The sequence below is a fragment of the Etheostoma cragini genome, chromosome 7 (assembly GCF_013103735.1).
Source record: "Etheostoma cragini isolate CJK2018 chromosome 7, CSU_Ecrag_1.0, whole genome shotgun sequence".
In the NCBI taxonomy this organism is placed as follows: Eukaryota; Metazoa; Chordata; class Actinopteri; order Perciformes; family Percidae; genus Etheostoma; species Etheostoma cragini.
In genome coordinates this window covers 6922797-6939539 of record NC_048413.1, presented here as the reverse complement: position 1 = coordinate 6939539, position 16743 = coordinate 6922797, and the positions used below count along the sequence as shown (strand labels likewise).

Here is a 16743-nt window from a genome sequence, read left to right as displayed (position 1 = left end):
AAGTGACAGAAAGAGAACAATAATCAACACAACGATCTGGCACTTACTCGCACTATGATGCCCATCCTCTTGCTCTCATAGGTGAAGGGGAATATCTGCAGGATGGTGAAGTTCAGGATTTGTCCAGTAGGGGTCCGCAGCTGCATGGAGGACTGGTCTCTTCCCACCAGTGTCAGACCAACACTCTCCGTCCACTGCACTAGCGACACCTATCAACACATTTGAATTTTCATTGTAAAGGCGTCAATGGGTGCTCATTCAAAGTTAGAAGTGAATAGATGGTCAGGCAAGATCCATCTAATGGCTAACATTTGATAAAACCTAATCATAGTTGAGGTAAACACAGCAAGAGATGTCCTTTATTCTATAATCAACTCTATTCTTTTTGTTACAAACTTCCTAACATGCCACTCAAAATAACTACAAGCTTAGGCCCACTATTGGTCAAACATCTCAAATTCTGTTTAAATTACAGAAAGCTTTGCCATCAGATTGTTTTTAAAGCTAACCCCTGTACAATTAAAGAAAACACTGTTAAAAGGTTTGCTTTGTGCAGTGTTATCCCTACGGAATATCTTTGTAAACAACACATTTAATAATAACTACCTAATATTATTTAATTTTTTGCATTTGAACTGTGTTGATCTAATATGGGTTGGAGTATTAGTTTTTGGAATGATTAGGCTTTTTCTTTCTTTATTTCTCTTTTATTGGAGAGTGCCTAGATTAAGCCCCACTCTCCATCACATCTTTCAGTGATTATGTGTATATTAATCTGTGTTATTTGTATATGAGTGAACCAATACAAAAGTTAAAAGTGAGTACTGCTTAGGGATTTTATTGTTCTCATGTTAAAGCCATTATGTCAATATGATTGTTCCATTACTTGACTTACCAAATAAACATTGAAGGGCACTTTGGAGTGAGTAGGATGCCCGAGAGCACAGTAACCATTTAGTCTTAATCAATAGCTCAAACATTTTCAGCACTCAAGACTATTGATTGATAAACTAGAGGAAATGTCCATTTCTGAAGCAAAGATTTTTGCTCGATCCTTTTTGAAGGACACAAACAGACTACATCCATGAATGCAATGTACGCGTGGGATTCTGTGCGGGAAAGAAAAAGAGGGGAGTCGACACTGCCCAATAATTTCCAGACCAGAAGTCTAATGCTCTAATAGCAGAGCAGCCAAATGGACACAGATGAGAGAGAAACAACAAAGATTGCCACATGCCAGCTCTAATTTTAAAACCACAGGATTTGTGGTTTGCGAAATTTCTTATTTTGGAAATATTTGAGCACGTAGTCTGAAAATGCCCGGCCAGGAGCACTTTAACGTCAGAAAAGCTCAGAGTACCGTAATGTTTGTCATCTAGGTTGGGAAACATGAAGATTGTGTTTAGTCATAGTCTAGAAATAATGAATCTGGTGTCTGCCACAGCAACACCACATTGTAACAGCAGCATCTGGCTTGGCTGCACATGTCTAACTGGACTGAATGATGGTGTATCCAGTTGGCTTGACTCAGAACCACCACATGGCTGAAACGCTTTTTTGGAGCTGCTGAAAAAGAAAATTGATTCAGATACCAACTTTCTTTAGTGATTTACAACAGAAGTCCTCCTTTTGATTGTTAGATTTACAAAAATTATTGACATGCATACCTTTTTAAAAAGTGACCAGTAAGATGTCAGTTTTGCTCTGCATTGGTAAAAACCATAAATTCAACTGACATTGTGTTTATAGCGCTCACAGCCAAAACCAGATCTATATTAAGACTTCCTGAAAGCAAACTGAATCTTTCTGTTGATTGTATCAAACCGATACAATGCACCTTTGAGGGCACAGCAGCTCAAAAGAAAAGAGTTTACATTTGTATCCAGTGTGACCTACAACAATACAAATGGCTGAATTTCCTTCCCACAATATAAACCACAGATCTTTAATCCCGACAGATGTACTGGGCTCTGTATAAATGTGCTATCAAGGAGGAAATTCAAAATGAGATAAGTGCAATGGGCTGGGGAGCACATTAAGGAAACGCGTATTTACACGGCAGGAAGTGGATCGGAGTCGAATACTGCAGCCCTCTTCCTGATGTTCAAATAATTCCTACTGATCAAGGACATACATGTGGAATGCCACTGTTCTTCAAGTAAGAAAGTAAGGAAGACACTCGAGATAATGGCCTCTACTGACAAAAACAGAGAGCTCCCCATCTCGAGATGGGAGGTCTCTACTCCCAGGTTTGCCTTGAGAAAATGATGTTTAAGTAGATGAAGTGTTCATTTCCCAAAGTGTCGAGTTGACGTATATCAACATGGTGTGCAATTTTTTATTCGATGGACATGCTGCAGCTGTTTCTATAATAAATGTGGGAAAAGTGCATGTCTACAAAGAACCAGTAGGGCAATACATGCAGTATTAAAACAGTTCTTTATTTTACTTCCCTCCTATTCCTTACATTTTTCTTTCCGTTTTCATTTCTACTATTTGAGCAGCATGCTGTTTGATCTGCACTTCAACAATTGAATGATGAGTTCATCCCAAAGTCACATACATTTTTCTGTCACATTTAGTAAAAACAGAGAGCGCAGGTTTCGATTTTTTGTTTTCAAAACATCTAAAACCAAAGGATTCTCTAAAATTAGATGTTATCAGATGATTAGATGAAGATGAAATGTTGAAGCTTCCCTCCAGAAACGTTTTCAGACTGGTAAAAATACTTGGCTATGAATAATAACTTGAGTTTGGCTGTTCAAAATTCTTTAAATGAAACCTTTACATTTACCATCATTACTGAAAAATCCAGAATCTATGTATATGTAGCAAAATTATGTCATTTGAAAAGTTGAACACAAGAAGAAAGAACATTAATCTTGCGATAAAAAAATGAACGCCGTTAAAATGGGTTTTGCGTTAATGCCGTTAACAACGCCTGACAGCACTAGTCTTTACCTACTGGTACTGAGTCTGTGTGACTCCCCACAAAGATGGAACCAAGTGAGATGTCTCATTCGGTAGCTAAAACAGAGAGCTCAACACATAGGGTGAAAAGAGGAGCTGCAGCTATGTGTAGTACAACAAAAATATGGTGTATTTTGAAAACTAAACCATGTAAAGCTATCCTGTATAACCTCTAAATACAATTATGAACCTGAAATTGAGCATAGTATGGGCACTTTAAGTTTAAGGACCATGACTGGATTCCAAGCTAATCATGGCTCAGAGAATCTTTCTAACCCTAACCCCTCAGCAGATGAATGTAAAAACCACATTTTAGTATCTGCTCATTCATGATTCCATAGGATTCAGCAAAGTGAAACTCAAACATCTTCCCTCTCTTGGTTTCTCTCTCTCTTTTCTCTGTTAACTGACAGCCTATTCATAAGGGCCCGAGCGCCGACAGCGGCGAAGGCCCTATTGGAATTTCTGTTTGTAGTTGCATCTGAGAAAGGAGCTGGAACAACATTTTTTGTCTTCATCCAGCTGTCTTTCTGGTCATTGATATGCAATATATAACAAAATAATTCATGGTTGGGTTATAAAATGTGTCTGTTTCCATGAGTGGAATAAGTGTGACGTGAAATTAACAATAAGCTAAACCCATTTTGGACTCAAAGGGGACTTTTCAATCCCTCAAAGTTCTTTATGGCTTGAACAATAAATAGCATTTTTCTTTCAAGAATTAAAGCCAAGATAGATGGTACTAGGTTTTCATCAGCACATGCCCTGTGGGTTTTTCAAAACCAGAATGTTCTCAGTCTATCCTTCTGCGGATGTTAATAACTTGAGTGTCACAGAAAGTAGAGGAACATGTGTATGGTTCTATGGCTGATCATGGTACCTCATCTGGGCTGGAGGCCTGGTAAACCCTGCATGTGTCTTCATAGTGCTGCTCCGCCTCGGCCTGGTCCGTCACACCGTTGGCCTCGTACACAGGAGTCACGTTGTGCACCAGGGCGATGGCCTTCACTGCCTCATGAACTCTGCTGCTGATGGTCTTGCGGACCTTGGTGGCTGCAGGAGCCCTGGAGGCTGGAAGGTCATGGCTGGGCTGAACACAATTACAGAAAGTACTGTGATCAAAAGAAGGGCAAACATGAATCTAAAAAGAGTTGTAACCTTTTTCAATCGGGAGTCTTTTATTGTGGATAAGGGATTCCTTATCCTTACCTAGAGGGCAGCTATTGCAGCTAGTAGTAATCTTTTCAGATTGAGAATTCGTCTGGGGAGTATTTTCTCTGCACAAGAAGCGTGATCAACGGGCATAGTTTAATGGACTTTGTACGCAATTGGATATTCCTTCAACCAATCAGATCAACGGTCTGGGTGATGTACTTTGATGAGCTGGTCAGTAGCAAGCAAAGGGGTAAGCCACATTAACGTTAGCTGTTTAAGTTGTATTACTAATGTTAACTAGCATGTTAGTTAGCAGTAATTAGCCTGTGTCTATGTTATCTCCTAAGATATACCTCCGCTCTCCGTCTCTGCTGATTGGGAATGATTGAGATTTCTCTTGCACAGTTACCAGAAGACTTACAACTTTCAGACAGGTTGCTCACGTCACATCTACGTCTTCAAACTAAGTTGGAGCTTCTAATAGACTTCACTGGTCTCCGTCCAGAGCAGCAGAATCTGTGAGTCGACTGTCTATGGTAGTAAGGCAAATACATCTTTCTTTTGTAAAAAATGTTCCAGGGCAAGTTTCTGATCCGTTTTCAGAGAAAACTTGCCTTTGAAATCTTTTAAAACATAAGCAACAGCGGCATCGATGGCATCAAATAGCGCGCGAGGTGGATAAGCTAGTTTGTGATTGTACAGCGCAGATTTGTAACAACAAAAAATGTACAGGTCTCCAGCCTGAGCTGCAGGGTAAAATCAAATCGCTGGCACATCGGGCTGGGTTTACCAAGTCTAGCCAGTAGAATCTGTACTGTCAAAATAAAGTGTATGAACACATGAACTATGATATACAGCAATACACAAACCCATTGGGGCTGCAACAATAATTTATCTAGTTCTGTCAATAAAATGTCCCAAAATAGTGAAGAATATGTGCCGTGTAATTTCCAAAAGGCCGAGGTGATGTCTTCAAATTTATCCGATGAGCAGTCCAAAAAAACAAAGCTATGACAAAGACAAAATTATTACTTTTTTTGCTAAAATAAAATTACTAAAGCGATTACTCAATGATCAAAACAGCTGCCAATTCATTTTCTGTCAAACGACTAATTGTTGCAGCATTAAAAGACATGCATTCTAAATACTCATTCTAAAACGGAGATTACTGGCTAGAAATGTGTAGGTTTTACTCTGGGAAAGTAGCTGCTTTGCTCACGGCAGTAACAACGATTGCTGCGATAGTGGCTTGTAAACATAACCAGATGTGTAAAGTAAATATGAACAATTTTCTTTGGCATTGTGGCCTTGCTATTTTTAGAAGCCTGTGTGTTCCAGAGGTTAATGACAGCGTCATTTAAGAAGTCCGGTCGGTGCTTTGCTTGTGGGCTAATCCTGTTTCCTGCTTCACTAACCTCTGGTGTCAAGGGGGACAAAGAGTGTCAGCTGAGGTCAGGAAGCATTCAACCAAACAATAATCACAAACTCATATGTTTCTTAAAACAACGCTCAGGTCTGTTGGTTTCACCCTTTCCTCAAGATTCTGTTTGTTTTTTATAAATGTTGTAAATGTGTTCATTTTTACGGCCCTTCATTGAAACGTGCATGTTTTTGGTTATTACCTGTGTGTAGGCGCTGAACACATGGCTCTGTACTTCATCCATTGAGTCCATCCCATATGCCACGGTTCCAAGATGGAGGCGCCTGAACACCATTTCGTTCAGAGTAAGAGTTCCTGGAGAAGATTACATGACTGGCATTCAAATCGTAATAACGAATAAATCCCAGCATCCTGTTTGACAAGCACAGACTAGGAATTTTGGTTTGCTAAATGAATATAATTTTGGAAACATGACATGCATCTAGGGCTGTCCTTAATTAAAGAAGTTCTTAGTCGACTAACACACACTACAATTTTCCCGTGAAATCAATTAGTTGACTTAATTGACAGATCTGTAAAATTGCGTTTCCCCACAAAGAATCATGCAAAAGCAACCCTTTGGATCTTGTTTTTACCAGAAATGTGCTGATAGGTTTCTTGCAGATAAATCATTCAGCATGAAAAAGCATTAAAAATGACTCATTGACTAAAGAACTTTTAGTCGATTGAGACCGAAACGGCCAATAAGTCGAGTAATCCACCAGAATTGGGCAGCTCTTCATGCATCAATATCTGTAAAATAGTCTTAGAACTTTCACAAGTTTGGATTTACAAACATTATTCAGTTCCTTAAAACAAGAGTTTGTATGTCACACAGAGTAACTGGGAAAAAATGGCAAGAAACCCAGAAGCCTTCCCTTCAACACTACACACAACCTCTGTATCCTCACACTCACTTTAAAAGGATTTTCCGCCAGTATATCAAAAAGACCTCAGGGGCCCGCACGTACATTAGCCTGACCTGCAGACCCCAGCGGCCTTATCGCGCTCTGGATGGGGAAATGGCTGATCACTTTATTGGGCATTAGGGCTGTAAATCTGATGTGTAACACCTCGCGCCTGAGGAAGTGCACTGGCGGAGGTGTTGTGCTCGGTGTGTATGGATGAGAGACTTTCGGCTTTTTTCTTTTATGATTTAAGGGTCCAATAAGTAGCAGGTCTCCAGAAGCAACCCCCCCCCCGGAAAGGAAACAATTTAACTCTGTCCTACTGGATACTTCCTTGGCAAATCCTAAGCACTATAACTCCTCATTTTAGCACTACACATGCTGGCCTCAGTCCTCAGTCATTCTGTGGGCCACACCATGTCTGTTTTAAATTGGGTCCGACATTGCATACTACAGTATTCAATTCAGTTCCATTTAAAACAGTTATCTTACTGCGCTTCATAAAAGAGCATGTCTAGACCGTATTCTGTGATGTTACTTACAGAAACCCAAATATGTCCCAGTGTGCACTACGTACTCAATATGTAGGCTATTGTTCAACATGCTTTTGTGTAAATAAACAACAGCGTGTATCTTTTTGGAGGCACTAAGCTGTTGTTTTTTCAAAGTCACTTCCTGAGAGTCTCCTTGCTGTTGGAGACATGTAACCATGGTAACCCCTGCCGACCCCAGCTCTAGCGGCATCGCCAGAAAAGCCTGAAGAACTGAAAAAGGTAAGCAACTAGACCAACAATTGCAAGTGGAAATGCAAAACTGTAGAAATGTAAATTAAAGCGTTTTTGACCTTACAGAGCTCCGTGGTTTCTGTCTAAGTAGTGTCCAGTGTTTGCATACTTTAATATTTCACTAGAAACTAAATCTTGAACATACTTAAAAATCTTGCATACTGTTCATTACATACTAAATAGCATATTGCTTTTCACTTGCATTTCCTGCAGTCTAACCTGTTTTGTCGGTCAGCAGGTAGGAGATGCGTCCAAGCTGTTCAGGTATGGTGCTCGCCCTCACCATCGTCCCAGGGATCTTAGAGTCTTTCTTAATCATCCAACTGAAAACCATCTTCCCCATATCCAGGTTGACACGCAAACTAGCATCAAAATAAAAACAGTAAATGAGTGAGTTTGTAAAAAAACAAAAAACAATGCAACACTGCAGATGACTTAGAAAAAGAGAATCTTAATTATCACCTGATCGGCACAATGTTAGAGAAGAGCAGCAGGAAGCGAACGATCTGGAGGTACCAACGGCCGGCAAAGTGCTGCAGGGCCACCATGACCAGCGACACCACCACAAGGGCCCCAAACAGGATCTTGGTCAGACAGTTCACTTCCAAGTCAAACAAACCCACCTGTTATGAGCAATAGAGGTAAACATTAGGAGACAAATTAATGTTAAAAAACTAAAATAAATGGTCTGTGTATGTGCAATATGTACAGTAGGTCTTAGTCAGTGGTGGAATGAAACTAAGTACATTTACTCAAGTACTGTATGTACGTACGTACGTACGTACAAATGTTGAGGTACTTGTACTTTACTTAAGTGTTTTCTTACATGTATCTTTCTACTTCTACTCTGCTACTTTTAGAGAGACATATTGAACTTTTTACTGCACTACATTCATCTGACAGCTTTAGTTTACACATTAAGATTTCTGTACATTAAACAATGTTTTATTATAAATAAAACTCGCCAACATTATTGTTAACGGCCTACAAGTCCAGCTGAAAGGATTAGACCTTTAAACACACAACTGAGGATTTTCTGCATTGAGTACTTTTACTTTTAATACCTGAACCACATTTTCCTGATGATACTTACATACTTTTACTAAAGTAACATTTCCAATGCAGGACTTTTACTTGTAACAGAGCATGTTTACAGTGTTGTATCAGTACTTTTACTTAAGTAAAGGATTGGAATACTTCTTCCACCACTGGTCTTAGTAAATAGAAAAATCAATTAAAAGATAAATAAATTACAGAATTAATTTATTTAGTTTAAGATAATATTTTTTAAAAAACTAACTGATGGAATGTCTGTCCTTGGGCTCTGGATCACACTACTGTACCTTGTGCCTTGGGTTGGAGGTGTTCATGACACTGCGCAGCTCCTTGCCTGTGTAAATCACAACCCCCACCACTGTGCCTGGAGGGGGGGGGGGGGGGGGGGGAGTGAGGGAGGGGGAGAAAAGACATATGAAACACTGTCTCAGTTAATGTCATATCCTAAAGGAGCAAAAACACAATAAGTCAAGACAATGTTTCCCAGGCTTGTAATCTTGACATTAATAGACTTTTTCAAATGATGAATGTCATTTGTCTTATTGGATGCACATTTCCAGTTGCTTAATGAATAACATATGGTATTTTATGTTGAGTCTGTGTGTGACTGTGTTTCTGTGTGCATGTCTCTGTATGTCTATCTCTGTCTGTGTATATGCACATGTGGTTGTATACATGCCAGGGATACATCATTTTAATAATAAATCTACCCAGCTGTCTTCATTCTACTTTATGTTTCCATACCCTTTTTTGTACGCAATTGTATTTGTGACACTTTCCCACGTATAGTGCACTTTTCTGTATATTGTCATCTATCAAATATGTTGCATTTTTGCTTGTTTATTTCTTGATATGATACCTCTTTACCATTTTGAGTGGCTGCTATTAAGGGCAAAATGCCTCATTATTTTTTTTCTGAGTGTGTTTGGTTAGACAAGTCATCAGATCAACAGTTGTGTTTGAAGTGATGCTTCAGTGCACATCTCTGCTATGAGGGGAAAGGCTGGCCCGGGTTACTTCCTGGGTATTAGCCGCCTTATCGACAGAGCTGCACCGCCACACAGTTATTTACCGGAGGCAACAACGGTGCTGGCCCACAGGGTGTTCTCAATGCTGAGACTTTCATTGACTGGGGGGTCTCCATCTTCCTGTAACAGTTGAGACAACAAGTATTAAACGTGACGAGAAAAGACAAAAAAAAGTCAAATAATTGCTTTTTGTTAAAGACATTTTGAAAACATCGTTGGCTTATCTCCCCGGATATACATTTGGTCATTCATAAAGTTGCAAAAAAAACTTTGCCTGACTTGCAAAACATATATTAAGTTTAATAGTAGGCAACGTTTCAGTAATAGACCATCTTCATGCGCGATCTGTCCACAAATGTGTTTGCCTGATGATGGTCTAGTACCGAAACGTTGCCTACTATTAAACTGCATTTGTTTTTTGCAAATTAGACAGTGTGCAGCACTTCTTTGGCAACCTCTGACCTGCTTGTCCCCCTCAGATGCACCTATCTCACGTTCTGGGTGTGCAAAGAATTTTGATAAAGTTTAAATTAATTAATGAAAATAACGGAGAGACTGCTGTTCAAATTATTACCATGGACATAAACGTTTTTTTTTTTTAAATCTCTGACCAATTAAGATTGACGTCAAGGAAAAGTAACTGAGGCGCCATCAGATTACCATACAGGGGCTTAGGGCTCAAAGGAATAGTATCTAAGCAAGTAATGTAAGCACTCACCCTGGTGAAAGTTCCAATAAAGTTATGGATATCGATGTTTGGTTCTTCTGCGTACACATATGATCTGATTTGTAGAAGGTCCTGTGAGACATCAAAAGCATTGTTTAGGATCACTTACAGGAAAAAGAATTGAATGACAAATGATGCAAAGCTTTGCCTTCCCTGCTCATCAAACATATTGTAAATATCTCTAATAATATATTACTGACATGGATACCAGATTATTTTAAATTATCCTCGAAATTCATGCAGCGACAGTGTTTGCTCTATGATTAAGCATTTTATATTTAGAACCTTTCTCAAGGCTATAATTAGTAGACAACCTGCTTTGAAGTAAACATTCCAAGACCAAGACTCGTGTGACAAATACGGCAGTTGTTTCATTTTCCCTATTTTGTCTGTCCTGAGGCACAGATCGTTTCCCCCCCAAAATCCTGTCACCAGGGGCTCAGAGAAGCAGCCCAGGCGGGAAAGATGGCAGTTCAGGGTTGAGTTAGACCCAGACCTGCAACTAACAATCATTTTTATCATTGATTAATCTGCTGATATTATTATCGCAAGATGCCTTTCACAATTTCCCAAAGCCAGGTTTAAGATCCTCACTGTGTCTTGTTTTGTCTGAGCAGTAGATGGAATCAGATATTTTATGTCAATTTGACTTAAATACTACTAATACTTTAACAAATAATTGATTATCAAAATAGTTGCCAAATTAGTTTCTGTCGATGGATGATTAATCGTTTTTTCAATCAGCTTAAGATCAATATACCAGTTTGCCAATGGCAGCCATCAAATAACAGCGATGCTGTCCACCTGTGATAAGAAGGAGGTTTTTCTTGACACCAGTTTCAAAACAATCGTTTTATCAATTTATTCGTCAGGATTATTAAAAATTAAGGCCCACCAATTGCAGACTAAAGCTGAATGTAAAATTTAAGTCAAATATAAATCAGTAGTTAGAAGTTTGGGAGACACTGAATGTAGCGGGAACTACCAAAACAGAAGTGGTTTTAAGTTTGTTTATTGAACTTAACTGTTTCACACTGATAAAATGTATTGACATACTGACAATTTCAAATCTAAAAAGTGGCATCATGCCTTTTAAAAACCCAAACTGGTCAAACACTGAGGAATTTACGGTGCAAAAAGTGCAGGCCTGAGGTTAACCTTTGACCTTTTTTTAGATGTTCCCGGATGACTAGGCCACCCAGCACTCTAGTTAAAAAGACTACTCTGTCCTAATGAAAGACTTGCTTCTCTGAGAACACAGTCAGCATGTGCAATTACATGTATTCATCAGTTATTTCACAAAATACAAGGCGCGGCAATGGCATAATCACAGCATTCCATTTCACGACTTACAGCAGCGGTTGGCAGTCTCTGTGTGCAGGCCACTGGGAGGCGTAGTTTCCAGTCTGTCTCTCCATCCAGCTGGTCAGTTCGCAAGAAACAGGATCCTGAAGAAAAAATAAATAAAAAATGATGCCAATGATGCCAGATGGAAACACATTCACCCCTAGGGGGAAACAACAGATAGGCTTTTAGTTGAAAATCACAATCTGTATTTGTGAGGGTGGCAATGATTGTACAAATCACTACATGGGGTCGGTGATACAGACATATGTGCTCCAACAACCAACTTATATATTATTTGTTGATTGTTGGAGCAGACGATGCAAGAAAAATTTCTGTGTAAACTGAAAATAAAGCTTGATCTCATCATATGTATATTTCAACAGAATCTGACGGCCACTGTGAACTCCAGCTGGTTCCTGGTTTCCTCTCTTGATGTCCCAATACATATACAGGTTCCCAGGTTGAAAAAATACATTAAAAAGGGCATTCAAACAATTTAGCATGGAATCACAAATGAGTAGCATTAGCTTCTGTAAATGGGACTAAGCAGCATATTTAATTGTTGGGATGGAAGTAAAAGGCATCCAACAAAACCCATCCCCCCACTGGCTTGCATGCGCCATCCTGCCCAAAACTCCCAATCTTGGCTTAGGGTCTTCATAATTGACCTAATGGCCTCCACATGGAAGAGAGATAACCAAGCACCATTTCCAGTAAAACAAAGCTGTTGTTTTTCTTCCCCCGACAGGAAGACGCAACAACAACATGCATCTAGCTTTACAGAGTCACATTTGGGTTTCTGGAAGCGCAACATAAAATAAGTCCCCGTGACGGCATTTTGATAAGGTTGTTATTTTAAATGGATGTGTGCGTACTTTGAATATGTGCAAATAAACAAGTGCAATGCAATTTGCAAAGTTTGTGCTATCGCTGACAAATCATGCCCTAATCCATATTTGATTATTCAGATTAGGCATCATCCTCTCATGGCTCCTGTTTTATCTTTGCATTGGATTTTTGTGTGTCCCTCGAGTTTCCTTTTCATTATCTTCTCATTTGAAAGACAAAATGAGTCATCAAAGATGAAGAGAGAGCAATGTTATGTCTACAGTGCCCAATCGCACCATTACATGGAGTAAGGAACTCTCCACCACACTGCGCTTTGAGTGATAGGTCAGTACTGGACCCAATTACAATTTAGACATTGTAGGACTTCCTGTCCTGGCTCAGGGCTAATCCCTGCCCCTCAGCGGCTTTCTTAAACAAGTCATTTCCCCAGCCAGCCAGCCAGCCAGCCAGCCGGCCAGCCTGCCTGTTGTGGCGATCTGGATGAACGACCAGCAGATGTTTACCATTTCTTTCAGAGGTCCTTAAAAAGATCATGTCAGCAGGAACACGCTGGTTCTACAAAGAAAGACAGAAAAGAAAAACATCACTTCAACACCACTTCTTGATTCTGCACTTTTCCTCCTCCCTCCTCCTCCTAACTGTAGAATAATAAGACTTTTAGCGTTTCATGGGCCACATTATCAACAGCCAGTCAGTCAAAAAGAATAAGCCCTCCGGCAAATCATCCTGTCGTGTGGCCTGAACAGGACCCTGGCCAGGTTTTACACTCTGCCTGACCTGGTCCCTCCACGACACCCGACAGATTCTCCGTTCAATTCATCTGGACAGCTCCCCAAAAAATTACACCGTCCTTTAGGTGTGGGAAAAATAATCGATTCTTAGGTGCATCGATTCTCTCTAGAACGATTCGATTCTTGATTCTGATCAGTTATTAATCAATTATTTTAAAAAAAGTTACTTATTATTTACACTACTTAGTTATTTAAAAGTTACTGTCTACAGACAAGTCAATATCAGAAAACAGAATGAATGAAATGTGATAGGATAATGGACAAGAGTGCAGAAAAAACACAAAAATGTCCAAAAGACACAAAAACAATACGTTTGGTGTATATACAGTACACAAATGATCTAATAAGACACATACAATAACTAGGCAAACACATACAGGCTGTTCATCTACTTTATCACTTTACACGTGACATCCTCATGTTTCATGTTCTAAGAAGCCAATTCTCCAACTTTAAACATGACTCAGCCTTTGAAATGGAAGATCCCTGGGAGAGAAGGTGACTCAGCATGTTTAAGGCTTAAGCATGGAATGACTACAAAATAAAAACCTCAGTAAACAAAACACTTCATTACAACTTTTGTGTGACGAAAAACTGCATATGTCAAAATCAAATGAACTCAGGTTATATGTATATATTTTTTAAATCACACATGGAAATGTAGTTCATCGTGTCTAATACCGTGACTTTAACACCGGTTCCTGAATAATATTATTTTTTATATATATTTTTTAAAGAAATTACAACATTGCACATTACAGCACACATCTTTTCATGTTTCAGCTCCTACTACGTGAGCCCCATCTTTCTGCGTAACAGAGTTTTCCTGCGTGTAACTACAACAAGTACCGTTAGACAGCCAATCAACAGCATTATTAGAGTTTATTAGAGAATGACGAGGCATTTTGCGATTCTTGATGCTAAGGAGGCAATTTGGCCGGTGCCTAAAAAATATCAAATTTGGTAGCCAGCCCGACATCACTCAGTCATCTTAGTGAAACGTGTAGGACAACATGTGTGACCTTTCCTTCAGCGGCTCTGAAATGAGTGATTCAGAAAGAGTTTGAAACTGAAGACAGGTCCCGCTTCTCATGTTTCATGCACAAAGACTTTAGGAGAATCCACTCTGTCTGCGAGAACAGCAACACAACAGATTCCCCAGGAGACTTAAATCAGATATCTTAAACAACTACAAACTATAAATGGGATTTCAAAATGGGCAAAAAAGTATATCAATAAATAGCACTTAATTGAATTTGTGTTTGAGATCTAATTAAAGGCATTTTAGGTTCCAATCAGTTGTGTATGCATTGAGTTTGACAGGCTGAGGCTCAGCATTGATCACAAGATTACAAAATCTTTACTAACTCCTTTCACCTCAGTCCCCAGTGGAGCACAGAAGATTAACAACCCCCTCATTATTCGCTGTCATATAAATGGGAACTTAGCAGTCCTGAAAAGCAAAACTACTCACAGATGTGGATGGAACAATCTTTAACAAACCTTTTCCACAATTATAAGATCTCCAACTTGAATGCCACTGCTTTTCACCTTCACTGTTCCTGAAATACACAACAAACAATGTTTAAAGTAAATTGAGTGTTTGGAAACTGTGTATTTTAGTTCATGGGTTGCATATGCTAAACATTATGTTAACATTTTCACTTAAATACGGGCCATCTATTCTAACTACTTTTACATTGATTTAATTCTTCAAAGATCATATCAGAAAAACACAGTTTGGGTGAACTGTTGTCCTGCATGCCTCACCAGTCACCCCAGTGAATTTGGGGAAGTCATTTTCCTCACAGGTTTGAAAGAATGCTGGGGGGAGTTGAGCCTTTTTCTCTCATTCCGTTTGGAATGAACTGGCAAAATTGTTTGGAAGAGATCACTGACCCTTGACCCGTGTCGTGACCCCGGGGCTTTGCATATGCAAGGCATTAAAGCACATTAATATTGCTATGCATAAGGCTGCAAGGGACTTCACATTAGTGCTCTGCTCCACTAGCGCAAACACATTTTGAAGATTACACAGCAAGTAACACCAGTCAGATACAAAATGTGGCAAAACGTACGTCATCTGATAAGAGATGAAGCTTTGATTATTATGAGGAAGTGCTTTTATCTCATGCCCATTGGTTGCTTAACATCAGAGCTGTGATGATTCTTTTATTTAACTGATAAGTCGGGTATAAGGAAATCAGCCTGCTATTTATAGAGATCATCAATTAATCGCTTTTCATTTTTGAAGCAAAAAAAAAAGAACATTGTTTCCAGCTTTTAAGATATGATGATTTATTGCTTTTCTCTGTCATATATGATAATTAAATGAATATCTTTGCTTCTTGGACTGTTGGTTGAATAAAAAGTTATTTGAATAAATCTCATCTAGCAGTGGGTAACTATAAAAAGGGGATTTGTCAATATATTATGACATGATTAAGAAATAATCAACAAAACTTTGACAGAACAGCTTTAACCAGTTTATTTCTATGCCAGAAAACAACACACAAAGTTGTGACACCATAAAGTTTCTACAAACCACAAGATATGCACGGGGGCCGCTATCATGGGGGCAACCAGTCATTGTGTTTATGGGTAAAACAAGCTGCCACATCAAAGGGCCAAAGTGATGGAAACCACAAGAGGTCCCCTGCTTTTTATTGCTGGTAGCACTTTATACCAAGGCCTCTTATGTACACTTTTTACATCTCTGCTTTGAATTACCCACCATTTCCCATAGCCCCAATAAGTTTTAATAGGACCAACCTCCTACAGTTATTAGACGCTGATGCAAAGAAATAAGCCACGTGGTTCAGATATCAACACAACAGAAAGCACAACCAATGGAGTCATCTATGCCTCCGATCCTTACCTCTTGTTGAAAGCTTGCTGTAAATCTGAGAGTTCATTTCTTTGTCTCGAAGGTAGCATCTTATTTCTTCAACCGCCTCTCTAATGATGGTAATAGCCAAAACAAGACCCTGGAGAGCAAAATATCAGAATTAAAAAGTTCTCCAAAGTAGAGAGAGAACAGCATACCAGCTTGATATGGGTGTGACAAACGAATACCTTATCAAAAAGCTAACTCTAAGATGCAATGAACGCAAAAGTACATGAAATTAGGTGAATTGACCATAATCATTAACAGTTAGTGAAATGCCACATACCAGAGGGACCCAGTAGGTGTAGAGTGCACCCAAGCGTAGCTCATTGATAAACTGAGAGCACGCTAAAAGCAAAAAGTACAAGTTGTAGAAGTACTTGAACTGATGGAACAGCACCTGTCAACATAAAACAAAGAAGCACAGAGTGAATCATTTGCTGTGTGGAAAGTTATTGTGCACACGACAGCATATAAACATTTAATGCTAGGCCATGACAGATTTTAATAAAAAAAATTTAAAATGATACAACGCCATCAGCCTCCCTATGCCCTGTTACACTGGATTAGTGACCTGTAGAGGAAACCATTTGTTTCACACAATGTCAATATTTAACGTGTGACAATGTTTCCTTTACAGGGCTTTAGACTTAATGCTCTGACACACCAACCCCACTGTCGGCAGTAAAGCCAGTAGGACTGCCTCGGAACACACCGAAGCGCCGCCAACTTGAGTGTACGTGCTGCGCGTGTGCAAGATGTAATACGTATCCATAACAGCAGGTGGCGCTAATCTGTATTATTGCCCCAAAAAAGGAAA

General features: G+C 39.3%; 1 protein-coding gene across 2 annotated transcripts in view; it reads right to left on the bottom strand.

Moving 5' to 3' along the window:
* The window catches only part of LOC117947150 (probable phospholipid-transporting ATPase IIA), a 54067-nt gene that overhangs the window by 31566 nt on the left and 5758 nt on the right, over positions 1-16743 (bottom strand). For both annotated transcript variants that reach the window (XM_034875763.1, XM_034875762.1), the window contains exons 3-15: positions 16210-16323; positions 15915-16023; positions 14540-14598; positions 12749-12800; positions 11403-11497; positions 10041-10121; positions 9367-9442; positions 8582-8658; positions 7701-7861; positions 7458-7600; positions 5748-5860; positions 3851-4060; positions 48-209 (exon numbers count right to left, since the gene is read on the bottom strand). In XM_034875763.1, coding sequence (XP_034731654.1) covers positions 48-209; positions 3851-4060; positions 5748-5860; positions 7458-7600; positions 7701-7861; positions 8582-8658; positions 9367-9442; positions 10041-10121; positions 11403-11497; positions 12749-12800; positions 14540-14598; positions 15915-16023; positions 16210-16323 — 1452 coding nt within the window. The remainder of the gene's footprint in view (positions 1-47; positions 210-3850; positions 4061-5747; positions 5861-7457; positions 7601-7700; positions 7862-8581; positions 8659-9366; positions 9443-10040; positions 10122-11402; positions 11498-12748; positions 12801-14539; positions 14599-15914; positions 16024-16209; positions 16324-16743) is intronic.